This window comes from Balaenoptera ricei, chromosome 8 (assembly GCF_028023285.1).
Source record: "Balaenoptera ricei isolate mBalRic1 chromosome 8, mBalRic1.hap2, whole genome shotgun sequence".
In the NCBI taxonomy this organism is placed as follows: Eukaryota; Metazoa; Chordata; class Mammalia; order Artiodactyla; family Balaenopteridae; genus Balaenoptera; species Balaenoptera ricei.
In genome coordinates, this window is record NC_082646.1 from 40,209,843 (window position 1) to 40,236,307 (window position 26,465).

Sequence of the window (26,465 nt, forward strand, 5' to 3'; positions counted from 1 at the left end):
AAGTCTGTTCTAGAAGCTTATGATTATTTGACTGCTAAATCAACCTGAAGGTCTCCAAACCTGCAACAGAAAGATGGCTGCAAAAATTGTGAAACACTCCACCTTCACCCAAAAATTAATTCTCTCCAATACCCACTTCAAATGTGTCATATAGCATAATGGACAAAGAAAAACTTCCTAGAAGGCAAAGCTAAGGGCCATGGAGGATAATTAAGAAAGATATTCCTTCAAGAGTAGAGAAATACAGGATGTCAAATGAGCTAAACTAGAAGTTTACCCCATTGTTAAAATGGGGGTTCTTTACAATTTCTACCCAGCAGGATTTCATGATTTCTGTAGATCTGTGACTATTTCCCATCCTTTCCTCTTCTGAAAGTGAGTTTTTATTGTAGTTATCCTTTCCTGATCCACCATCATATAATGGGTATGTGTATGTGTATGTGTGAGTGGAGAGGTGCATATAATATTTTTAAAAAATCTTATAGGATGCCAGACCACAGGAAGCCATATCTGGAAATGATGAAGAGGAATGCATTTCACTCACAAGTAGAGGACCTTGAGCTGTATAGAGTTACTAATGAGATTACATTAGGAAAAGAAACATGTTCTGTGTGTTATTAAAAGAGAGTACACAGGTTTGGAGGTTGCCAAAAGGGTGGATTGTATTAGAAACTATTAGTTGTTCCCAATATCCATTTCCTGCTTCTTCCACAATTAAAAAAAATTTTTTTTAGTTGGACAAACAGGCAAGATAGACAGAATTCTAAGATCACCCACAAGATTCTTAACACTAGTGTACATACCCTGTATAACCCCTCACCCTGAGTACAGCAGGATTTGTGAATGTGATGGGATTTCACTCCTGTGATTAGATTGCATTACATGGCAAAGGTGCAGGTATTTTGCAAGAACCTGAACCTGAATTAGCTTGGAAGCAGATTGTTCCAGTCAAGCCTCCAGATGAGAAGAGAGCCCAGCCAACACCTTCATTTCAACCTGGTGAGATCCTGAGCAGAGGATCCAGTGAAACCTTGCTAAGACTCCTGATCCACAAAAACTGTGAGATAATAAATATGTGTCAGGTTACGCTACTAAATTTGTGATTATTTGTTACACAAAAATAGAAAATGAGTAGAGGTACATATTTAAACATTATACTTCTAAACTTCTCTTGCAGTAGGTGTGGTCTGTGACTAAATTCTGGCCCATCAGACAGGAGCTGAATTCGACTGTGCAACTTCTGAATCATTATTGTAAAGGTAAATAATGGCCATACTTTTAATTCTTTTGAATATATACCCAGTGGAATTGCTGGATCATATGGTAATCCTATTTTTATTTATCTATTTTTTCTGGTAAAAAATATACAACATAAAATTTACTATCTTAACCACTTTTAAGTAGTGTTAACTATATGTACCTCATTGTGCAACAGATGTCTAGAAATATTTTCATCTTGCAAAACTGAAACTCTATACCCATTGAACAATGATTCCCTTTTCCCCATCCCTCCCAGCCCCTGGCAATCACCATTCTACTTTCTTTCTTTTTTTTTTTTTTTTAATTTTATTGCATTTTTATTTATTTATTTTATTTATTTTTATTTTTTTTAATATTTATTTTTGGCTGTGTTGGGTCTTCGTTTCTGTGCGAGGGCCTTCTCCAGCTGCGGCAAGTGGGGGCCACTCTTCATCGCGGTGCGCGGGCCTCTCACTATCGCGGCCTCTCTTGTTGCGGAGCACAGGCTCCAGACGCGCAGGCTCAGCAGCTGTGGCACACGGGCCTAGTTGCTCCGCGGCATGTGGGATCCTCCCAGGCCAGGCCTCGAACCCGTGTCCCCTGCATTGGCAGGCAGACTCTCAACCACTGCGCCACCAGGGAAGTCCCACCATTCTACTTACTGTTTCTAAGAGTCTGACTACTTTATTTACCTCATTTAAGTGGAATCATACAGTATTTGTCTTTTTGCGACTGGCTTATTTCACTTAGCATAGTGTCCTCAAAGTTCATCCATGTTGTAGCATGTGACAGAACTCCCTTCCTTTTTAAGTCTAAATAATATTCCGTTGAATATATATACCACATTTGTTTATACATTCATCTGTCGATGGGCATTTGGGTTGCTTCTGCCTCTTGGCTATTGCGAATATTGCCGCTATGAACATAGGTGTACAAATATATCTTTGAGATCCTGCTTTAAATTCCTTTGCATATATACCCAGAAGTGGGATGCTGGATCATATGATACAGTAGTTCTATATTCAATTTTTTGAGGAACCTCCAATGATGTTCTCTACAGAAGTTGAATCATTTTAAACCCCACCAATATTGCACAGGGTTCCAATTTCTCCATATCCTCACCAATACTTGTTATTTGGGGGAGTTTTTGATTGTAGCCATCTTACTGGGTATGAAGTAGAATCTCATTATGGTTTTGATTTGCAGTTCTCCAGTAATTAGTGACCTTGAGTGTCTTTTTCATATACTTGTTGGCCATTTGTATATCATCTTCGGAGAAATGTCTATTCAAGTCCTTTGCCCATTTTGTAATAGGATTATTTGACTTTCTGTTGTTGATTGGTAAGTACTCTTTATGTATTTTTAAAGTACTCTGGATATTGTTGTCCGTGGTTTTGAATTCACATCCAGGAAAACATTGCCATTTCTTGATGCTAGCCTAACACATATTTTCTGCCTTGCAGAAATGCCTGGAAGATGGTGATCCACTTGTTGTAATGTGCAGGAAAAAAACACATCTAATTTTTCTTCCCTCACTTTTCATATGGACTGCTATTCTCCATGCACTGGAAGCCAGTCACCTTCTCTTTCTCAAAGGACTTCTCACAGTTTTTTATTTTCTCAGGACCCCCAATCTCCTTCCTGCTCCTGCATGACTACAAGTGTTGAGCTGGAGAAGGAAGACAGAGTCCATGTTAGTTCACCATTTTGTCAAGAATTGGAAGTCCCGACCCTTTTTATTACTTTCTTTGTGGTGGAAATAATTTGGTCTTATGGGATCTAATCACAATTCCATGGGTGGGTTGGAGGTTAGGGGTTAATATGCTATATGCTCTCTGCTCTTTACAAGCAATATTAAATAGTGAGTAAGAGTGCTAGGAGAGAGAATTCTTATAAGAATTTTGCAGGCATATTGTATTGTGATAAACTTGTGAAATACAGCTTTCTTAGAAAAAATTGTAGAATGATTTAATGAAGAATACTAGTATAATTTGCTGATCCCATTTGCCTCCTGGAAAGCTGGGGGAGAGTCATTATTTTTAGGGGACTTCCAGAGCAAAGAAGAATTGGACCAAGATTATAGAAGTATACTAAGCAAAGGAAATTTTGTTACCAATCCTCAATGAACATTTAACTCAAAGGCTTGTTGTGAGGATTATATGAATTATTCATGAAGAAGCACAGCACAGTGATTAAGAAGATAGGCATCAGAGTTAAGTAGACTTAAATTGTACTTCAGGTGATCTTGAAATATTTAAACTTACAAAGCTTCAGAAATGTTTTACTCTGTAAAATAGGGATAATAATAATACCTTAACAATAAGATTCTTTAGAATTTTTTGAACCACTTCATGGAAAATACAGAAACTTTGCAATTACATAGTTCTATTTACAATGAACCTTTGACAGCCCTTATGCTCTGATTTTCATGTATATTACATCTACATGCATTACAAACTCCACCAGAAAATGCTGTAAGTTTTGCTTTAAAAAGTATTATGTATTTTAAAGAAATTAAAAGGGAAAATAGTCTTTTATATTTATCCAGATAGCTCCCATTATTAATCTTCATCCTGAAAGTCCAAGTTTCCCTTGTTATCATTTCTCTTTAGCCTGAAGAATTTCCTTTAGTGTATCTTGTCGTGTGTGTCTGCTGGCAACACATTCTCTTAATGTCCTTCATCTAAAAATGTCTTCATTGCACCACCATCCTTGAAAGATGTTTCTGATATATATATATATATATGCAGTTTTACCGTTTTTTTTCTTTAAACACTCTAAAGATTTTGCTCTGCTGTTTTCTATCACTCAATATTTGCTGGGAAACCTGTGACCCTTAGAATTGTGCTTCCCTGTATATTAATGTGTCATTTTTCTGTAGCTGCTTTTAAGATTTTTTTGGTTTTCAGCAGTATAATTATGATGTGTCTAGGCATAGTTTTCTTTGAGTTTATCCTGTTTTATGTTTTCTGAGCATCTTGAATCTGTAAATTTATGTTGTTGGTCAAATTTTGGTAAGTTTTTTTGGCTAGTTTCTTTTTAAAAAATTTTTTTTTATTTATTCATTTATGGCTGTGTTGGGTCTTCGTTTCTGTGCGAGGGCTTTCTCCAGTTGCGGCAAGAGGGGGCCACTCTTCATCGCGATGCGCGTGCCTCTCACTATCGCGGCCTCTCTTGTTACGGAGCACAGGCTCCAGACGCGCAGGCTCAGTAATTGTGGCTCACGGGCCCAGCTGCTCCGCGGCATGTGGGATCTTCCCAGACCAGGGCTCGAACCCGTGTCCCCTGCCTTGGCAGGCAGACTCTCAACCACTGCGCCACCAGGGAAGCCCCTGGCTAGTTTCTTTAAATAGTTTTCTCTGCCTAATTTTTTCTACTTCTTCTGGGCTCCAATTATTTGTATATTAGACCTTTTGATATTGTCCTACATGTCTCTTGGGCTCTGTTAATATTTTTTTCCTCATGCTTTTTCATATTGGATAATTTCTATTGATTTATTCATTTCTGACATTTTTCTCTGTTAAGTCCATTCTGCTGTTAGGCCCAGCCAGTGAATCTTTTTATTTCAGGGACTGTATTTTTCTTAAAATTTCCATTTGAATCTTTTATATTTGATTCCTCTGCTGAGTTTTACTATCTTTTCATTGATTACAAGTGTATTGTCTTTTATTTCATTGAACATAGTTCAATATTAGCTGCTTTAAAGTCATTGTCTAATAATCCTAACATTTTTGTCATCTGGAATTTAGCTTCTCTTTACTTTTTCCTTTGACACTAGGTCTCACTTTCTTGGTACTTTTAATGTCAAGTAATTCTGAATTGTGTGTTTGGCATTTATGAACATTGTTTTAGAGTCTCTGGATTCTGTTTTATTTCTCTGCAAAGTACCAAGGCTTTTGTTTAGCAAGAAATTAACTTGGTCTGAAACAAACTGAAGATTCTGTTTTGCTTGTAGTGGGTAACAACTCAAATCTTGCTTCAGTTCTTTTAACTGGAAGAGTAGTAGGTTTTTTATCTGAGCTGCTTGCATTCTGCCTTTATGTTATTCAAATCAAAATAGGGTTTTTAAAAAACTTTTTGTTTTTATTGAATGATTTTTAAAATTCTATAGTGCTTTACAATTTTCAAAAGTTTCACGCAGATGATTCCATATAATAATATCATAATAATCCCCTTTTTTCCCCTACCCCTATTGCCCCCCTCCCTTCCCTCTCCCCACTGATAACCAACCACGAATTTGTTCTCTATATGAGTCTGCTTCTTTTGTTGTTTTACTCACTAGTTTGTTGTATTTTTTAGATTCCACATATATGTGATATCATACAGTATTTATCTTTCTCCATCTGACTTATTTCACTTAGCATAATGCCCTGCAAGTCATCCATGTTGCTGCAAATGGCAAAATCTCATCCTTTTTTTATGGCTGAATAGCATTCCATTTTGTGTGTGTGTGTGTGTGTATACCACATCTTCTTTATCCGTTTATCTGTTGATGGACCCTTAGGTTGCTGCCATATCTTGGCAATTGTAAATAATGTTGCTATGAACATTGGGTGTATGTATCTTCAAGTTAGTGTTTTTGTTTCTTTCAGCTATACACCCAGGAGTGAAATTGCATATGTCTGAGTTTTTATACAGAGTTTAGAGTTCCCCTCTCTGGTTCTCTGTTTTGGAATTCTTGCCTCATTCTCTAGCTGCCCTGGGCTTCTCAGGCCAGAAAGATAGTGGGCTTTCTATGATAGTTTTTGCCACTCTGAATTGCACCACAATTTTGATCTGTCCATAGGTCAAAGCCACCAGAAAATGGGAAACTCACTCTCTGTTGGTCACTAACTCCACATTTTGACTTTGCCTGCTTCTGTTCACTCTCTTGACCCCTCAGGGTTTCGTTTTTTCTTTTTTCTTTTTTGGATTTTTTTCTAGAGTTTATAGTTTTTATCTGTAGAAAGGATACTATACAATGAACTCTATGTAGAGAAAAACAACCCATTGTATGGGTATTTTTAATGCCATGTTAGAAATGAGAAAACTGAGTCTTGGTGAAGCATCTTAATCAAAATCACAGAGCAAGTAAGTGACAGAATCAGGATTCCAATTCAGATTTTTCTGGTTCCAAAATCTGTACACTTAACATTACTGTTCTTTATTAATCATCAAATAGACTCATATATAAATTATTACATCATCAGGCAGATGGTTTCAAGTGCTCTATTAACACAGTGCTAAAAATGAACTGGGTAGTAGAAAGTACATGGGTCTCCCGTTCAAGGATTCATCAGTTTCTACTAAATTTAGCTTGGAAAATCTATGTCAAGGTATCAGGTGACAGTGAGCCAGCATTTTGGAAGGCAGGTAGGGATGGAGAAGCAATAAGATTTTTTTAATGAATCACTGTAGATGTTTATTCTTGTCAAGTGTTCCTGACTACGTATTCTCTCTGCCTATCAGGGGAGTACAGTTCTCTTTAAAAATTATAGAAATAAAAACCATCAGTTACCATCCTGTCCCTGCCAAGCTGGAGAATGGAACAGAAAGGCCAAGTCTTTCTGCTTAAACACATATTCATTCATTGTAATAGGTACTATAGTTTATACTGAACACAACTAGGCTAGTTGTTCCTCTGGGGAATGTACTTGCAAGTTAATATTTCAATTTCACTGGCCCTATGCTTTAAGATTTTCTTAAAAACATCAGTTGTCAGTATAAATTAAATATAGTTTAAATCAACATAATTCTATTTATCCTAGCAAGGAAGTGTTTTTTTTAAAATGACTCATTGTCTAATTTTTTCACAGAAATAATCTTTGCATACTTTTATACCACATTACACGAGGTGACTGGGATTCAGTCTCTATCAGAAAAATTCATTTTATGGTATCCTTCCTATGGCATTCCTTTGTCCTCTGTAACAGAAAATTACCAGCAGAAGCATTTCTCCTTCACCCACTTCTGGTTCTCTTATCATAGTTCTATCCCTCTACCCTCCCTTCCTGCCCTGCTTGGGAATTTGAGAGGACAGGGAAAGATTACTAAAAGTTTGCCCTCTGTCCAACACCACTGCATCCAATAGTATATGTGTCTAATCTTTTCACACAATTAACAGGTCCTTCCCCATTTCCTCTTTCATACTGTTTTTGTGTGGACAATGGATTAATGCCAAAAGTGATTTTCCCCTTCAGACACTTCCAGACCACAGAGACTTTAATCCAACTCACAGTGGGACTGAAAGTTTCAGCTTCTGTTCTAGTGCCCTTTCTACAATGCTGGGCCAGGGGTGCAACGGAAATAGAATGATAAACATTAACTTTTTCCCTACCTGTTTTATACTTTCTCTATTACCCTTCCCATACCAATCACTTGCTTACTTCTCAGCCCTGCTTCCTATATCTTCCCCTCCTACAGCCACTATTTTTGAAGTTGTATTAGAAACTGTTGATATACATTAGTCCATTCCATCCTAACAACCCTTACGGAGACAGTAGTAATACTACTTACATTTGACTATTTACTACGTATCAAGCATTATTTTAAGCATTTAGCACGTATTAACTCATCTAATCTGTGAGGCTATTATTATTCCTGTTTTAAAGATAAGGAAGCTGATGTTCCATGCCTTGAATTACACTGCAAATAACTGGCAGAGGCAGGATTTGAATCCATGCCTGACTAACTCTAAAGCAGCCTTTAATTATGAGTTAATGAACAACTATTTAATCATTATTATTATTTTTTAATCATTATTTTCAGCCCCTAATCCGGTGAACATTTTGCCATCTCATCTCTCATATCCTTATCCTTTACGCGTCCCTACGTTCTCTTCCTCCCTTCCTCATCCCCCACGTCCCTCTGCCCCCTCATCCTACTGTTTGCCCACCTTCCTTTATTACCCTGTCCTCCCACTTTCCCTGACCTCCACATTCCTGTCACAATCATCCCCGTCCTTAAGGTCCTTGTCTCTTTCTTCTCTTGAGACCCTCGTTCGTAATATTCCCTGTTTCCTCTCTCTTATTTTTAAAACGTCCCCTCCTGCCGCAGACTCCTGGTCCCTCCTGCCTCACAGAATCCCCTCCCCTCCGGTGCCGCCCCCTCTCTTTCCCATCGACCAGCGGAGGCACGGCGGTCACAGCGGGCGCGGCGCGTGGGGGCGCGGGGGTCACAGCGTGCGTGGCGCGTGGGGGGCGGGCGTCTGAGGGCGCCGCGGGGTCCTCCGGCTCCCCGGCAGCCCCCGCGCGCGGTGCAAGCTGGGGGAACATGGCCGCTTCCGGTCTCCCTCCTGGGCCGGCGCGGGCCTGACCGCGGCCCCTGCCTGTCGCACTCCGCCCTGCGTTTCTCCAGCCCGGCAGCCGCGGAGGTCGCTGCAGGCTTTCTCTCCCGCTGCCTCCGCCGCGCCATGGAGAAGAGCTCGAGTTGCGAGAGTCTTGGCTCCCAGCCGGCAGTAGCACGGCCACCCAGCGTGGATTCCCTGTCCAGGTAACCGGGACGCCCAGGGCCTCGCCCAGCGTCCGCGGGGGATGACGAGGGGCCGGGGCCACGCTGGATGGTGCCCCAGCTCGCCGCCTCTGGTTCCAGAAGACTGCGCCGGAATTCCTTCCCTAGGACTGGGAACGTCTTCTTTCTCCCTCTCTGGGGGTTAGAGGCTGGGAAAGAGGAGGTTAAAACTCACTGCTTCTTTTTCGGCTCCTCTACCTTTTGTATTCCGGGGTCGTTTTATCCGCGGTTGGGGAAGCCCCGGTTCATTACATTCTCTAATCTTTCATTACTTCTTAATTCATTTTTTGGATAGCCCTCCCCCCATTTCCTCCCTGCCTTTCTCTCTTGACCACTCTTTCCAAAATCATCCTCCAGTGTTTTTTCCATCCGTCTTTAAGTCTTTGCTTTTCGGTTTCTTGCCGACTCTTTCCTCTCTTTCTCTTCGCTTCACTTATCTCTTTTACTATTTTCCTTACATTCTGATCTCCACCCCCGCCCCCGCCTCCCCCCCCCCAACTTTGCTTTAAAATGTAAGTAAAAATACCCGCCACTGTGCTTTTCTGGTCTGAATCTTTCAGTTGAAAGTCATTATTCCCGAGTAACTGATGAGTGGTAGTTTTCTTCCTTCTTGGGCTACCGGTTCTCCAGGTTATTTCTCTTGTACCAGATGGGATTTTGAGGAGGACTTTACTATGCAGCTTTGCAGAGAGCTGTTGTGAATGTTAACTACACGTGTTTCAGACGCAGTTTTTTCCTTTGGTTTTAAAATAGTGATTTAAAATTTTATTAAGAAATAATTGGAAGACCTGTATTTGTTATATGGCCACAATGAAATCAGGTTCTTTTCCATTGAAAAATAGTCTAGTTGTTATTAGAGAGTTATTAGATACTAAACCACTGTGAAAACACACTATTTTCATTTTTTCCTGTGAATAAATTGAAGTTGCTCTGTCTCTTTTAATTCATTTTGGATTCTGCTAGATATGGGTGATACTGCCATTTTTTTTTCCTGTTGCTGTTTGGGACCTCATTGGGAAATCATTAGCTGATCCCACCGTTCTAAATTAGATTCTCTTAAATACGTTCATAGCAACCTGCCCACGCTTTTTTCAGAGTCCTTAACAAGCACAGTGTAATTTTTGGTTTAATTGTCTTCTCTACTAGGCTATAAGCTACTTGCGGACAAGGATCGTATTCATCTTCATATCACCAGCATTAAACAGAGACCCTGCCTGTCAGAGGTGCTTAATAAATGTTTTTTTTTGAATTTGTATATTGAGTTATCCAGGAGAGAAGAACTTTTCTTTGTGTTTGATTATGTACAGTGTACATTTGTTTCAAGTAATTTTTAGGTTTATGTTTATTACTTGGAAATTTAGAAAGCTGGGGATTTACACTCAGCTGTAAAATCATTCAGAAAACAGGTTGGAAAATTACAATTTTATGGGAGAATTATGAATGACAACTATGGCCCAGGATAGAATGTAAAGAACACAAATGAGGCAACTAGTAATCTCATCCAAGGGAGAGGATTTGGAACCACAGGAGGCAGCATAGTGTTGTTAGAAAGAAAGTACTGGAAATCAGGAGGCTCAGGCTCTTTTAAAGTCCTAGGCTCAGCTAATGATTTGGCCTGTATCATTTAACCTTTCCAGTCTGCAGTTTTTTCATCTTTTGAAATAAGGGGGTTGATCTAGAAAACCTGTAAGGTCCTGTGGAGCTCTAAAATTCTTTATCTTAATGATAATACTTGATGATAATAACCTTTGTTATGAATTTTTGCAATTACACTAAATAAATGTCTGTTAGTATTACAAACTAATGTACATACCTGTGCCACTTAAGCACAATTATTTTCTAAAAAAAAAAAAAAGCCCAGCAACTTTAAAGTTTATATATATATATATATATTTTTAACTTCTTAATGAAACATTATGTTACATATAAATTTGAGAAGATTAAGAACTCCTTGAATTTTGACTAGAGTATTAGCTTCATCCTCTCCAGACAAAAATATAAGTATGACTCTACTTTCACAGGAAAATGCCAGCTTTCATTCCTCTTCTCTAGAAGGTGGAAAAATAACATTTATTGATTGTCTACTGTATACAGTCCACCCTGCTAAATTCTTTCATATCTTTTATTTCATGAATCATTACACCTGTTTGTGGCATTCTCTTTAATCAACATTATAGAAAAGCTGCATTGTAGACAGTTGTTAGAAAGCGTAATTTTAAACTTAATTTAGGGTAACAGTCACAGATGGTTCTAGTACATGGGGGACGGGGGTGGACAACTGTGGTTATAAAAGCAATGTTAAGTGGCTACCCAGATTAAGTTTATTACTTTTGTTAGCCTATAATAAAGCAAAATATTGGTGTTTGAACTGTATTATCTCAGCCTTTTGCAGAAATCTCACCCTTAAATTGTAGTTATGCTTTTGTTTTATACAATTAGGAAATTTTCATTTTCAAATTTTCAATTAGGAAATTGCCTTGTGAAATTGTTTTGATATCTCCTGTAGAATAATAGTTAATACTGTTCAGTGTGTTACAGATTGTCTTTTACACATTCGATTAACAAATTTCTGCTGAGTTTAGTTCAAAGGAAAATTGTTTATGCAAAAAATTATGTATATTTCCTATTTGTTTGAAAATAGAAACTATTAATGCATCTTCAATTTGGCAAAAGACTTCAGTCGGATTTATAACTGAAGTTGGTAATATACTCATCTTTAATTTTTTCAAGTACTTCTATTAGATGAATTCAGTTTAAATATTATGTTTAAATGTGTTAATTTGTAAAATGTTTTACACTCTTCTGGGAAGTAGGAAGAATATAAATCTGAAAAATAGTACTGTAGCCTATGTGGTTGCCCATTGTTTTTTGGAAAATGACACACTCCATTTAAGTTGGGTGACTGGCTCTTGTGGGATCTGTAGTTCATACTAAGCATATATTGAGTCTTGATATCTATATATCTACTGTCTGTATGTATCTATAAATCTGTAGTCAGCTCAGAATTGCTATTGCTCTAGCTTTGCCTTCTAGGTCATCTTAGGCCTGATATCTTTGATCACAGAAGAACAGTTTCATTCTTAATATGATGTTCACATAGCAGTTTCCTAATCAGCTGTATATGATTAGGAATTATGTCATCTTGCATCCTTACAAAAAGTAATTTTCTTTGGTGAGTCCTGCTTGGTATTGTCTACTTCAGTGAGCTGTTCAGCAGCTCTTGTATATCCTGCTATTGTCCATTCATCACACGTGTCCTGCCCCGCAGAGAGAGAGTTGCGAAAAAATTCACTTCAACACACTGTTTATCTGGCTGTATTCCATAATTTTCTTCTTTTTGGTTTTGCTCTGATTCTTGTGTAGGATATTGATAAAACAATACTGTAGGCTGGATATGGTAGCTAGGGTAGGCCTGAGCCTTAGAATTGTAGAAGTTATACGGCACAGTTTGACACTGTATTGGTACTATTCTGCCTTCTTAGTCTGGTTTTCCATTTTGTACACTGTTATAAAATGTACTGCTTAAGTGAGTTTCTTTGATTACTTTTTACAGTGCATAATCACATGCTAATATATCTAGTGCTGAATATGTGCCCAGTGAATGATTGAATAAAGAAATGTTGACTGAATGTTCACCACTTGTCTTATTTGCTGTTTCTATTCAAAGAGTTAAAAAGGGTTTTCTTATATGGAATTTGGCCTGTAAAGTCACAACTTCAGGTTCAAGCTGGGAAGTTACCCTTGCATGAAGCCTCCTGACACCCTGAGCTATTTTATTGGCCGCATTATCTTTTCTGTGCCCACTCCTATATGTCTTCACAACATTGTTTCCTTAGCCTACCGGATTTTCCATCTGTCTTGATTACTTTGGTCTCTTTCTCTCTAATTTATTTTGTCAGTCATTTTATTTAATGTATATTTCTTTCATCCTGTATATATATCCTCATTTTCTAATTACTCTGGGCACCACTTGTTTGTCTCAGATGATTTTGGGTTATCAGTTGATTTCTAGTCTGTATATTCATTAGTATTTATGAGCATTCTGTATTTACGTTTAGCTTAGATTAAAAAAAAATCAGAGGGGAGGTGCACATAATGTAATAAAAAAAGTAGCTCCAACTAATTAGATTTTTGAATTGCATGTCTTCCTTAAAATTATCATCATTCGAAAACAGTAGATCCTGGATTTCTGTTTCCATGAGTTTTGATGGTACTTATAGCCTGAAGAGGTAGGAGAGTTTTTAAGATTTCTAAAATACATTTTGTCATAAGGTCTCATTTCTAGTTTCAGCCCCAAGGTTACTTAGAGGTGATGTAAGTAGGAAATATCCTTTTAGGTTGTTTTTTCAGTAGTGGTGATGGATTTGTATCCAATCACACATTCTTACCAATACTCCTTTTGACTCTTGGCATGTCTTCTGAGGCAGCTGGCCTGATTGGTGGTAGAAACTATAGCTACAGAACAAAGTGAAGCTGATAGGTTGAATCTCCAACCTTGGCCTTATTATTAACACCTTGCATCAGACATTGAACATTTTGGTAGCCTAAAAATTACTTATTTTGGGTTTCATTATAACAGGACCCTAAAAGAACCTTAAAGTTCTGTTAGATAAGATCCAGTATTCTTGTGAACTAATCAGTAATTGTATATATTTTTCTGGAAGAACATTTAAATTACTTACCAATCAAAAGTGTACAAGTTAATGCTAAAGCTGAGACTGGGTCCTGTGTATGTTTTATTCTTTCTTCCTTATGCTATCATCAATAGTCTTCTATTAATATAAGTCAGTAGTTCCAGGACAGTACCATCAGCATCCCTTGGGAATTTGTTAAAATACAGATTTCCTGGGCCTACCTCAGATCTAACTGAATCAAAAACTTTGAGGGTGGAGACCACAGTTTGTATTTTAGCAAGACCTCCAGGTGACCCTGATGCATGCTGAAGTTTGAGAACCATTGTCTTGGGTCTTTTCCTGATTGTTGCCTAGTAACTCCATCAATATTAGTTGAAATGGACTAGGTTAAGGTCTGTGTTAGAACTACTATAAGCCTATTACTTGAGAGCACGTTTGTAAAAATATCGACTGAAGTAGTGAGAGGTAAAAGTCATCTCTTGTGGATTTATTATATCTCGCTTTTTGGAAATTTCCTGAGCTCTTTTCTTTCATAGCCACAAGAAAGAACACCAAATCAAGAATATATGTTTTAGGCTTTTCTTAAAAATAGATCCTTGGTGAGATGCATTAGTGGTAACATACATATTAAAAAAGTGTTATAAGGAATTTCAGGAGACCATGGAGACCATCACCTGAACCAATAAAGGATTATGCCCAAGGGAAGGAAATAACCCAGATACAGATGTTCAGTAAGCAGTGAGTTTATTTTGGAAAGCTGCCAGTTAATGCTATTGTATTCAGATTCATCAGGGACAAAGGTTGCATGTGATTCAGGACTTGACCATTCTCTAGATTAGTATAGAATATTTTCTCTTTTTAAAGGAAGTTAGTTTTGAATAGGTAAAGCACTTGCCGTCTCTTGGCCTACTCTATAATTTAGTTAAATCAGTGGATAAGATTAAAACTATTGAGAGGTGATATGGATAGGGAGTGATTTTATAAGCCTGCATTCCACAGGAAGTCAGGTTAAAAACGGAACTATATAAAATGAAAAGATTGATACAAGGTTCTTAAAATTAAAGGGACTAGAGAAGATGCCCTCTTAATGAAAATAATAACCTCAGTTCCCTTTCCTGTAGCTTTATTACACAGAACTGACTGCTTATCCCTCTTAATGTGTTTCTCTATATGTACCAATGTTGTCATCACTATAGACCACTAATGAGCAAGCTTCATAATTCTTCCCCTGGCCAAGTACATAGTACCCATGCAGTAATTGCTGATGCACTTTTCTTCTTTCAAAGACTCTTTACTGGGTGTGATTAACTCTTGGCCTCTTTAAGTACTTTTTAGTCTATATTAAATAAGGGCAAATGCTATGTTTTCAATATAATAAAAATTAACTTTTAAAATGTTTCAACCTATACACTTCAAAAAACCTAAATACACTTACTTGGAAAACTCTTCTTCTTTATTATTTTTTTAAAGTTAGGATTTAGGCTTAGAGTATAACAGAAAACCCAAACTAACAGTGGCTTAAAACAGATAATTTTGTGGTTTTTTCCCCCCACGGTAAAAGCCTGGAGATAGTTAATACAGATCTGATATAGTGGGTATAAAGTATCAAGGACACAGACTCTTTCTAACTTAGTGTATGTTACATTTCAGTGTTACCTCAAAAACTGAACTTGCTATTGCAATGCTTTACCCATTGGATCTTCATTAGTCGAAAGGAAGGAGGAAAGGAAGAAGAAAGGCATGTTCCTCTATGTAAAGGATACTTTTTTTGAAGTCACATACCGCCTTTAAGCTTACATCCGGTTGGCCAGATCATGGTCCCATTGCCATACCTAGCCACAACGGAGGCTAGGATACGTAGTCTCTTCTGGGAGGCTTTATTCTGAGCTGGAAATTGGAGGTCTATCTTTAAGGAATAGGAGAGAATGGGTATTGGAGATAGTCAGCAACTTCTCCCACGTATACACATAAATCATCTTAAAGCAAGGAAAATATTTTTCAGTTCAAGTGTACAACACTTAACTTATGCCAAAGGCATTCTTAGATTTGCGTGCAATGACCATAATAGAAAATGCTTGGAAAGAGAGAGATGATATATTGTAGCCAACCGAAAAAGAGAACTGTATCTTGGAATGCTCTAAACTTTTGAGTTTTTAAGCTTTTTACTTTTTTTTTGTTTGTATTATCTTGGGCCAGATTTTTATAATCTCAATCTAGGACTATAAAATAAAGGGGATAGACTTATTGATTGCCAGGTCATTAAGTGAAAGGCAAATAGAAATCAAATGAGGAATGATCAGCTATGTTATTTCATTTGAAGAGCTCAAAGAGTTGCCTGGTAAAGTAGTGGTGGTATGAGGATGATGGCCTGTACTGATTATTCCTCTGCAGTTTGGTGTTCATTTCCAAGACATGTGTCCATGTGTTTTATCTCCCCCTAGAATATTGCATCAGGTCATGCTTAGGTATTTTCTCTCATTTCAGTTCAAAAGAGAAATAAAGCAGGCCATTTTGGGCCATGTTAATTTATGAATGCTTTTGCCAGTATCTTGTGTTTATTTTTACATCATCGACCTAAAGGTTTGATTGAAAATTCAGAGAAATCAGTGTTTTATACATTTTTGTGTCATCTAACTTAAATATTAATATTTTAAGCATGTAATGTCAAACAGAAGGAGTTTAATCATTTGGAGATAAGTAGAGGAGGGTAGAGGAGTCTCTTCTGGGTTGATACAGCATTATTCATTGTGCTCATAGGGTTTAATAGGCATGAGTTACAAATATATCCATCTCCTTTCTTAACAGAATTGCTATTACTGAAAACAGCAAGCGAATAGTTGTTCAACTAGGACTTTGTTAGGAGGTTGTGTATCAGCAAAAGGTGTAATAACTTTGGCTGATGATGGGCTAGTGATGATGAGCCTTAATTTTCTTGAGCCAGGAAATGCAGCAAAGGTCAAAAATAAAATTTTAATATGATATGAATGTCCTCTGTTACTAGTATTGGATAATACTCTTCCATTATAACCAAAGGCAGTACCTAAAAATATGAACATCTGAGATAAGCTTTGCTTTTCAAGTGGTAGAAAGTTGTTGTAGTAAACAATTAATAGTATTAATATCAACAGTCCCAATAATAATAATATAAATAATAGCACTTAACATTTATTGAGTGCTTACTATATGCTAGGCATAGTGGTAAATCCCTTATATTCATTTTCTCATATAATCCTCATAACTGTATAAAATAAACAGTATTATTGCTTCCATTTTACAGATGAGAACACTGAAGATTAGGGAGAGCAGTTTGACATTTGAACCCAAGTCATGTTTAACTTCAGCATCTTCTGTGCTGTAATGAACTCATCATACCTGACGATCTGGTGCCCCAGCTCCAGGGCAAAACTTGGTAGTTAAGGGCAGTCCCAGGGCAGGTCAGTTGGGTTGTCTTGATGAGGAAATGAGTTTCCTTGACCAGCTGTACTGCTGAGCAGGAGAAGGATAAGGTACACAATACATTAGTGAATTCAGAATGTCCATCTTTGGAGAGAATTTTCTCTAGCTTTGAATGTTTTTTTCTTCTGACAGAAAATAGGATTTTTTTTTCTTTGCCTGATGATTAAGAGGATAGTATCATTTTCATTCAGAAGAATAGTTTTACATTTTGAACATCAGATAAATAATAAAGCAAGTAAACATGATGTCAAAGCCTCTTCCCAACCCTCCCTCCCCCGTAGGCTTTACAGAATACTTTAGAATACTTTACTGTAGGGTTCCTTAAATACCTGAGTTCCCCTAAGTTCCTTTGTGTTTATTTACAGTTAATGTGTTAAGAGCCATTGACATTTGAAGATCATCAGAAGTGAAGATAAAACATCTCAAAAATTATAATGTAAGTGAATGGGAAAATGGAAATAAAAAATGGACAGAAGGGAATATTGCCAGCAATATTTCTGCAATTCATATATTACCCCAAATGCAATTTATGCATATGACTAACCAGTAACTTCAAACTTTAGTCCCAGTTCCAAGTCCTAGTTCTTAAAATTCTATTCTCTTCTACCTAGGGAAAACAGTCACTAAGTTTTAGTCATCAGTAATTTTCCATTAGGATTCTTTTGGCTTCCATGTACTGTTTTTTGCTTTTTTCTCCTTAGTACTTTGCACTTTGACAAGGGCTGATGTTGTATTTAAAATTGTATGTGTGTAGAGACTGAGGTCTTCGCTTTCTAGCTGCTAATGTATGTTTTGCACAGTTTTAATTTTACTATCGTTCTGTATGTTTCTTAGGCAGAACTATGACCAGTAAGCTAGCTAGCCTCCTGCCTGCCTTCCCTTCTGTCTTTACCAGCTCCCTTCCTTCCTTTCTTACTCTCTGTAAGTATTTGTTTAACATAGATTATGTCCTGAACATTGAGCTAGATCCAGAATTCCTAAGACCTTGTTTCTGAAATAAGTTATGTCATCTTGCTATGTCATCTTTTTATACAGTTGGTGCATGAGAGATCATGTAGTTAATTTCTCAAGTGTGGCTGAGGCCCGCCTGCACATTTCAGTCCTTTGTGGTGCTTGGTGAGCACCTAGCTTCCTGGGTTCCAGGCCAGACATTCTGAATCGCTGGGAGTGGGCCCAGGAGTCTCTACTTAAAGTGAGAACCCCACCGACCCAGTTACTGTTTGGATTCTAGCACAGCTCTGTAAGTTTGCAGTTGAGGGAACAGACCTAGAGAAGTTTAATAACTCTACCCAAAGGCACCATAAGTGTTAGAAGGCCAGGAATGGTTGGTGGTGTTTTCTCCAAAGTCACGGAGATATTTAGTGCCAGAAGTGATCTGCCGACTCCTAGACTTCAAGTCACGTTGTGGGTTTTATTAGGCCAGACAGCGTATATATATATATAAAATCATAGGCAGTTCATCACTGTTCCTGAAAAAAGTAACTAAAAAAATAACTGAAGAACATCAACTGTTTGTTTCTTCATCTTTAGTCAGTTATATGACTGGTTCTAATTTTGAAATCACTGGGGTTGGGGGGGAACCCCTGGTAGTCCAGGAAGAGGAAAAAAAACTTTTATTCCCCCCATGGCACTATCCCTACTTGGTCTTTAAATTTTATGCTTCTGAAAAGGAAGGATCTGATTTTCTTTTTGAATGACGGTAGCTAGCATAGTGCTTTGCAAATAGTAGGTGCTCGATAAATAGTATGAACAGGTTACTGTTAAAACTTTGTTTTTTTCCTTTGTATTCTATAAGCTACTATTAGGAGTGGTTTTATTTGCTTTGTACAGAAGCTGATACTTTATATACCAAGCCAGAGACCTTAAATAATTGAAGTCATTTATATTTATGATACTCCATTGTTGTAGTTGATATTCACAATATCTCTGAGGGACTAAATTATTCTAAAGTATTTTCTGAACTATATGTATTTGAATTAATTTTAGTGTTGTATGTGTATTTTATATTGTATTGTGTGTGGTATATTGATAGTTACTGAATTGTAAATTTACATTAGTAAATGTCGTTATCCAGTTTTCTTTGAAATATTCTGTAACTCTCAAATTAACAACTGAGTTTAACTATAAAATGCTATTATTCAATTTTCCGGAAATTTTGGTACATGTTTTAACTGTAAGATTTTTAAAAAGACATTTTAAAATCACATATTCATTTCTAATAAGCTGTATTTTTGTAATTTAAAATTTTCTTCCCATCAAATATATTTTTTTTGCTCTTTTTGTAACCACAGACTTAAAATTGTAAATATGGTGGTTCCAAAAAAGAGTCTTATCATGCAGTATAATTCCTTCATTGTATTTCTTGATACTTTCTTAGGCCTGTGTTTTTTAGTTCGGATTCTGCTTCTTAACTATGACCTTGGATGAGTCCCTTGATTTCTCTGAGCCTGATTCCCTTATCTGGAAAAAGGGTAAAATGATACTTGCTGTCCTATTTTTACATAATCGTTGTGAGAACCTAAATATGATGATTTATGTTGATGACAATAATTTAAAAGAATAGTTAATGCCTGTGTAGTGTGTACCATGTAGTAGGCACTGTTTTAAGTATTTTACATATATTCATTTAATTCTCATAACAGTCCTGTGAGGTATAAGAATTATCATTATCCTCACTTTATAGATGAGGAATCTGAGGCACAGAGAGGTTAAGTAACTTCCTTGAGGTCACAACAGGGTGGTAGAACCAGAATTTAGTACCAGGCAATCTAGCCCCAGAGTTGGTAATATGTATGGAAGATAAATGTGTGTGAGAGCTCTTTGACATTTGTAAAGGGCTGTGCTAACGTGAAGTATTATTATTCTAAAAGTACTTTAAAAGAGAGATGTTTTCCTCATCCTTTTTATACAGATAGAGGAAAAAAAGGCAAAAACAAGCAAGAAAAAACAACCAGCTTAATCTGGTAAATAGCGAATAGTATTCAAAATTAAGGAGGGATAAATCGCGGAATGATGCCAATACATTAGATTTTTAATGTAACCATTCCAGGCTAGGAAGAGGAAGAGACGTTGAATGCTCTTATTTTCCTACAAAATGTTTTAGTGAGTGCAGGACAAAACAAAATAAAACACCTATGTCAACTTCACTTATATGACTGAAGTTTGTGCAGAAAAGTTATATCTCATTATGCTGATGGGGTTGTGACCAATTAATAGTAATAATTTGTTTTTCTCTGTCTTGGGAAAACAAAATGTCTGTCTAGATAGCCTAAAGAATGGATATGTGACTTCATGGTTTTAATAATGAATTCAGATTTGCATAATAGAATGAGAAAATTACATGCAAGGTCATTTATTAAAGCATGAATTCCCCGTGTGTTTTCTATTGTTTGTCCAGGTAAAAGTGTTTGTTGAGCAAGCATTTACAGAATAGGTCAACTCTCCTCTTTTTAGTGTTTCTGCCCTTATACTTCAATTTGGATGGAAGTGTTCGTTTCTAAAAGGAAATGCAATTTCAGCGTAGTGTGCTTTGAGCTCTATTCTTACCAACGTTCAGTTTAGTGCGACATTTTTCTCAGCTAAATTGCTCACTTTTCCTCTCTAGGCTACTTATGAATCCATGTGAGTTTTGATTTCAGCTCTCATGAGAGTTTGAATCAGGATTTTTGAAGGGGTTCTGAGAAACTCTTTTAAGAAGTTGCTGAGGGTGTTGGGATTGGAGCTGGGACTGAAAGTCCCTCCTCCTCTCCAATTCTCACCCCATTCCCCGTGGACACACTCATTTTGGCTAGAATACTTTGGCTTTTACTTATTTATTTATATTTCTAGATAAGATCTTTGAAGAAATAATACTCTGCAGAAGAAAAACATGTATGTCAACCATTTTCTATACAACCTGGTTTTTCACACTTTCTGTTGCATTACCAAGTAATATGCCCTAAATTTTAGTTAGGGAAATGTAGTTGATAGACCTGAAAATAAAATAATACAAATTAAACTGTATCCAAGGTCATGTGTACCTCAGAACCTAAGGATTTTCCAGACTAAGTGCCAACATGCACTGCACCAGCTGTCTCAGAGCTCAGATCCCCTTTGTTTCTCTGAAGAATACAAAATGTAGGCTCTCATCTGTCAATCAGATGCCATGATGATAAGATCACTTATGTCATCTCTTTTATACTATAGATTGGTTAAGTTAAGAAATTCAGGTTTCTGGTGTAGCATTTAAAAAAATAATTACTATAAGCTGTAATTAATTTGTTTGAGGGAGTTGTTTTTCTATTTTGGAGATCCTGCAAATATTCTGACAATACGTCTTTTGTATCCTAAGTGCTTTATACACACTGCAGGCCTTTTATTTTTTTTTAATAAAATTTCCAACAGAATGACTAATAGAGCATGAACAGTGCTTATGCACTGTAGTCCATTGTGTAAGTATTGACAGCAAAATTTGCATTTCTAGAAAAGCTCGTTCACAGTCAGAATATAGAATACATTCTTTAATGTTCTTGGGCAAACATACTATGTATGTGCTCAGGACATTACTTACAGGAGAATACTTTTTTGAAAAGAACCTTTTCTTTCCATGGAATACTGAAGAAAAATTGAATTGGCAGTAGGAGTGAAGCAGTTTAAATAAGGCAAGTGATTTAAATCTTATTGTAATGATTATAGTCAGTAATGACTGGAAATAAAAGAAATTAAATCCTCGGGAGGCATTTGTTTACTAGGATATATGGAAAGATAGGTGACTTGTTTCCAGGTTGTTTTGAATTAAGAGTGTAAAATGTTGGTATGTTTATCTGCATCCCTAATTTTCAGACACACTTTTTCACTTTTGCTAGAAATGTTTTTATGGGATTTTGAAATGTTAAATCAGGAGAATTAAGAGGAGTATAACTATATTTTTGACATCTTTTAGTGCTTGAATTTTATTTTTCTGTTCATTATTGTGAAATACCACCAGTGTTGGTGCAATTGACAATAAAGTAATGTTAATTCCATTAACAGTCCAGCAAACCAGCAGAGTCAAAGAGGGTCAGTGCTTTGCTAACAGTTACATTGAAAAATACTGGTGATGGAATTGGTTTTGTGATTGAAGCTTTGGGCCAGTCTTCTGCTTGAATCTATCAGAAGTTACATAGGATGCATGTATGCATGTGTGTGAGGGGGTGTGTGTGTGTGTATGTGTATAATGTGTACATATTTATATATATTAAAAATTTTCTTCTTGATATTTGTGCTTAGTATTCAGTGATTCATCCGTTAACTAAAACTTTTTTACGTTTAAAAGTTTATACGTTTAGTTATCTTAGTCAAATGAGGACATTTTACAGTGTACATCTGAGTGAAAAGTACTTTTAGGGCCAAGGGCTTTGCTTCATTTTAATTTAATTAGTGGGTTCCTTTTTAAAAGGAGACCCTTATTTCTGATTTCATACTGTTTTCCTTTCTGACAAGGGTACTCTCTTGTATTTCCACGATGCTATTCATTGAACGCTTTCTACCAGTTAAGTATTTAGTACGAATTGCTTTCTACAGGTCATGTTTTTTATCCTTACTATGGTCTTAATAAGATATCGTTACCTTATTTTATAAAGAAAGAAGTTAGATTAAGTAACTTGCCTGAATTATTATTTGCTAAGCAGGAAACCAAGTCCTTGTGACCCTGCAGCTCATATTTTCAGCTACTGAGCACTTCTGCATCTGTGCTCTATGCTTTGTGTTCTCTTCTGTGTTTCCATTGCATCCTTTATATCCTTTCAGTCCCACATTTTACTATTATGAGATACTTAGATATCCAGCATCTTCCTTAGACCATAAGTCCCTTGAAGAAAATGAATCTGTTTTCAACACTGTCCCCAGTACATGATACATTGGTGATGTCAGTAAATGTCTATGAGAAGGGAGGGTATGAAATAGGAGACTTAGGAAGTTCCTGCCCCGCAAATGGAGGGGAAGAGTGTGAAGAGCCAGAGGGAAGATGGCTAGGAGGCCTTTAGTGGAGGTAGAGATTCTTAGTCTCCATCCTTGAAGAAGCTGAGGGGTACTTTGAGGCATAGGAATATTTGGAATTGATAAGTGACCCCTGCTATCTGGAGACAGGTTCTTCTGCCTTTGCAGCATTACCAGGGATGCTTGTAAGTTCACTAGTATTGAGGCAAGAAATACTTTTGTGGTAGGTACCAAAATTCATTTGTTTAGACATAATTGTCATAATTAGCAAGTTTTTAGCCTGATTAATTCTCAGGAATAAGTATAACTTAAAAAAAAAAATCTAACTGAAACAAACAAAAAAATTGAAAAGTAGAGAGTACCTTATTTAATACTATATATTTTGAAAAGCGTATAAAGAGTAATTTCTATCTTCCTACCAATAATTAGTTTGTATAACTCTGTTCGCCTAAATGCTGCACTTTGAAATAGTAGAACTTCTGAGACCAAAAGGGTGGAACATTGCTCTTAGGAATAGTGTAGCAAGGGAAAAAGATATTCTGTTGCAATAACAGCAGACCAGTAAATGTGTGGGAATGACTAAGAGTCAGATGATGGGATTTCTGTTTTGATCTTGTGGTGGAAAGAAAACTGCATCACTCTGGCTGAGATAGTGGCAGGACTATTGAAAAATAGTATGACTAGTGCTGTCCTGTATTATGCCTCTCTTGAGTCACTATAAAGCTAAGTTCTGTTCTTTCCTAGGTATGTGTGTATGTTCATTTGGTTGTTTTGTGGAGCCAGAAGTTAACATTTAAATAATATTGACTTGATTCCTTTAAATTAGGAACAAAGAGAAGATATAGTTTAGGGTAGAATAAGAAGTAGGTTAAAGAGGGGAGTTCTACTGAGAATGGTTTCCCATTTACAATGGCCATGGCTCTGCAAATTTGGATAAGCACATGTGAGAATGTAAATTGTTTACATGTTCATATAATCTTTAACTGGTCTTCCAAAGGATTATACAATGAATCAGAATTTAGAATATAACACAGTTTTATTCTGAGGTATTTTGAGCCTCCTGAGAAAAGCAGTCTACATATGAATAAGTATAAAGAATAATTAGTATTAGTAACAAGAGTATTCCACAGTGCTGGTTACATTTTTATCAGTTTTGTAGCTTTTGAGAACATATTCTCTCTATAACAACTTTATTAATTTCTAAAATGTGTTTTATTTATACTTTTTTTTTGACATAGCACAGTTTTCTAAGTACAGACATTACTGCTCTTGAGGGCAGAAATTGTTTGGCCTACCCTTGAGGTATTATGATTGTTTTTGTTCCGAAGTACACTTACCTCTCCATTATTCTGAACCTTATTAATAACTTGCAGGTTATCCAAGGCCAGGGAATGTTGTATTTATTTATGGCTTAGGTATTTGAACCTTGTCAGTGGTTTTTTTGTACCTCCATTGAAGGATTTATAGGAACAGAATGATTATAATTCAATACTATTTCTTAATAACAATTCTGATAAAAGGTTTGGGCAGAAAAGTGCCCACACTAATTGAAAATGAATAAAATTTCACGATGTTGCTGCTGTGTGACGGCCTTTTTATGGGGAAAATTTATGCAGTATACGTAAGAAATAATGTTGACGGAGAAGTCTTTGAATCACATTTTCATATGGGACAATAGTTTATTTCTATGTATGTACGCATGTGTGTGTATAAGAGGGGAGAGTTGGGGGCATTATGACTATCAAGAGCTGAAAGGGATATTAAAAATGGTAAAATCCAGTTTAGCAAATATTTCCAATAGTTAGAACCATAACTCTTCATTTGTAATCCTAGAATTTTATCTCTCTAGGATTTTTATGCTCTGAATCATAGAACCTTAGATTTGAACTTTGAGACCATCTTGTGTAGCAGCTCCACCCCTCAAGTCTTCCTTATGACTTGAATGTCATCATTCACAAAGCCCTCACTTCCTCAACACTTCCTGTTCCATTTTGGAGATCACTCTCATCAAAGAAAAGAGGCATTGGGTATAGGAAATGACCCTTTTGGTAGCCTGTCAATTAAATGGAATATGGATAGTGGAGAATGATTGCTTAGTTTGGAACCATAGTTGTATTTCTCATTTAAGCATACATTTGGAAAAATCCTTTTTGTCATTGAGGGCAGGTGACATTTTGTGATTAAAGCAGATACCATGGAATGGTTATAATTTAATTTGAATAGTAACACCACAATTCTTTTCATCTTGACTCTTTGAAATCACTCTGTGAAACTGTTATGAAACTAATGGTCATTAAAAAAAAAGTATTTGGACCATGAACCTGTGACTCTCTATGTCATCTTTTCATTTGCGTGCCCAAATTCTATCCAATTTGGCTTTTGTCAAAAATAAGATGATGTGATTTTTTTTTTTTTTTTTTTTGGACATCTGGTGACTTTTCCACGAGTCTTTTACTGTTGGTCATGATAGATTTGATCATCTCAAATATTTCTTTATTTAATGTCTTTTCCTATAAGTCAGTTATTCCTTTAAATTATTTTAGTGTAAATAGGTCTGGCTTACTATTTTATTGCTGTCATTTTAAATGTAATGGATATGTCCTAAATGCTAATCTCCAAGGAGCTCTGATTTTTATTTGGGAAGTTTTCTTGGTACATAAGCATTTATTTTGTACATTTTACCTAACTAGAAAACGTAAGCTTGCTTGAAAACATGAGCAAAGAACTGTAAGAAATAGCTGTGACCCAATGATGAAGGTGATGAGGGGGGTATATATCCAAGGAGTCATCCAGAAGGAATGGTGTTAATGTGGAAAGTCTTCCTGAGAAGATGCCTTGTTTCTTAGATAGCCCCATGTGTATCTTAAACATTTTAACAGTAACTTCATTTTCCATATTTTAGTACATTATCAGTTGTTGGATGCTGGTCCCTCCCCGCCCCCCCTTAGTAGTGGTGTTTATATATAAAAGAATCTTAATGCTTAGATAGCATTTTCACATTATTTTAGACCTATCCAGTGAGATAAGAACAAGTATCAGTATTTTCATTCCTACTTTGCAGTATGAAATTGAGGCTCTGAGAGGCTAAATGACTTTCCATGATTTACAAGACCTAATTTTCCTTTCTCTTCTTGTAGCTTAAACTTACATGTCCTAGTTGGGGTGAGAGAATAGTTTATGTGTTAGCATCCTCCAAAGTGTCCCATGCTTCATATTGTGAAGGTGCTTTGCAGTATGGTTACTTATAATAATCCACTATTAAACGCTTAATGGTATACATCCCTTTTTGGTCATGAAATGACATAGTACACAGCATTTGTGTTGAAAGCAGAAAGGATCTTATGTTTCCAACAGTGATTTAATAATTGGAACTGGTTGCTAGAGGGGAAATATGAAATTTCCTTTTCCAGAAGTTATTTTTGCTTTCTTGTTACGTTTTAAATAAATTGTATTACATTTTCTCTGGCAGAGACTATCTGATTATGGATAATTTAGCTCCTTGCTTCTTTAAGGATAAAATTGTTAGAGTTTCATTTGTTTTAATTCTCCAGCCCTGTGTTTAACCTCATTCTGTTAAACTGGTGTTCTCTGATGACAGTAGGCGGCATCCCATTCCAGCCTCCATTAGATAAAAATAGTATTTTACATTGTTAAGGTGTTTCTGTCAGGTAGTGTGCTAAGCTCTTTGCATGC

At 36.5% G+C, this 26,465-nt stretch overlaps 1 protein-coding gene across 7 annotated transcripts in view; it reads left to right on the forward strand.

Annotated features, from left to right (window-relative positions):
- Nucleotides 1-8,387: 8,387 nt before the first annotated feature.
- MTMR2 (myotubularin related protein 2) overlaps nt 8,388-26,465 on the forward strand; it is a 105,872-nt gene continuing 87,794 nt past the window's right edge. For 2 of the 7 annotated variants that reach the window (XM_059930549.1, XM_059930547.1), the window contains exons 1-2: nt 9,872-9,950; nt 17,183-17,253. Coding sequence is in view for 3 of the 7 variants with exons in the window: in XM_059930552.1 (XP_059786535.1) it covers nt 8,777-8,890; nt 9,874-9,950 (191 nt within the window). In the remaining 4 variants the exon portion in view is untranslated. Of the gene's footprint in view, nt 8,710-8,736; nt 8,891-9,871; nt 9,951-17,182; nt 17,254-26,465 lie in introns of those variants that run through there. The other 5 variants (XM_059930554.1, XM_059930548.1, XM_059930552.1 and 2 more) reach the window with 5 other exon arrangements.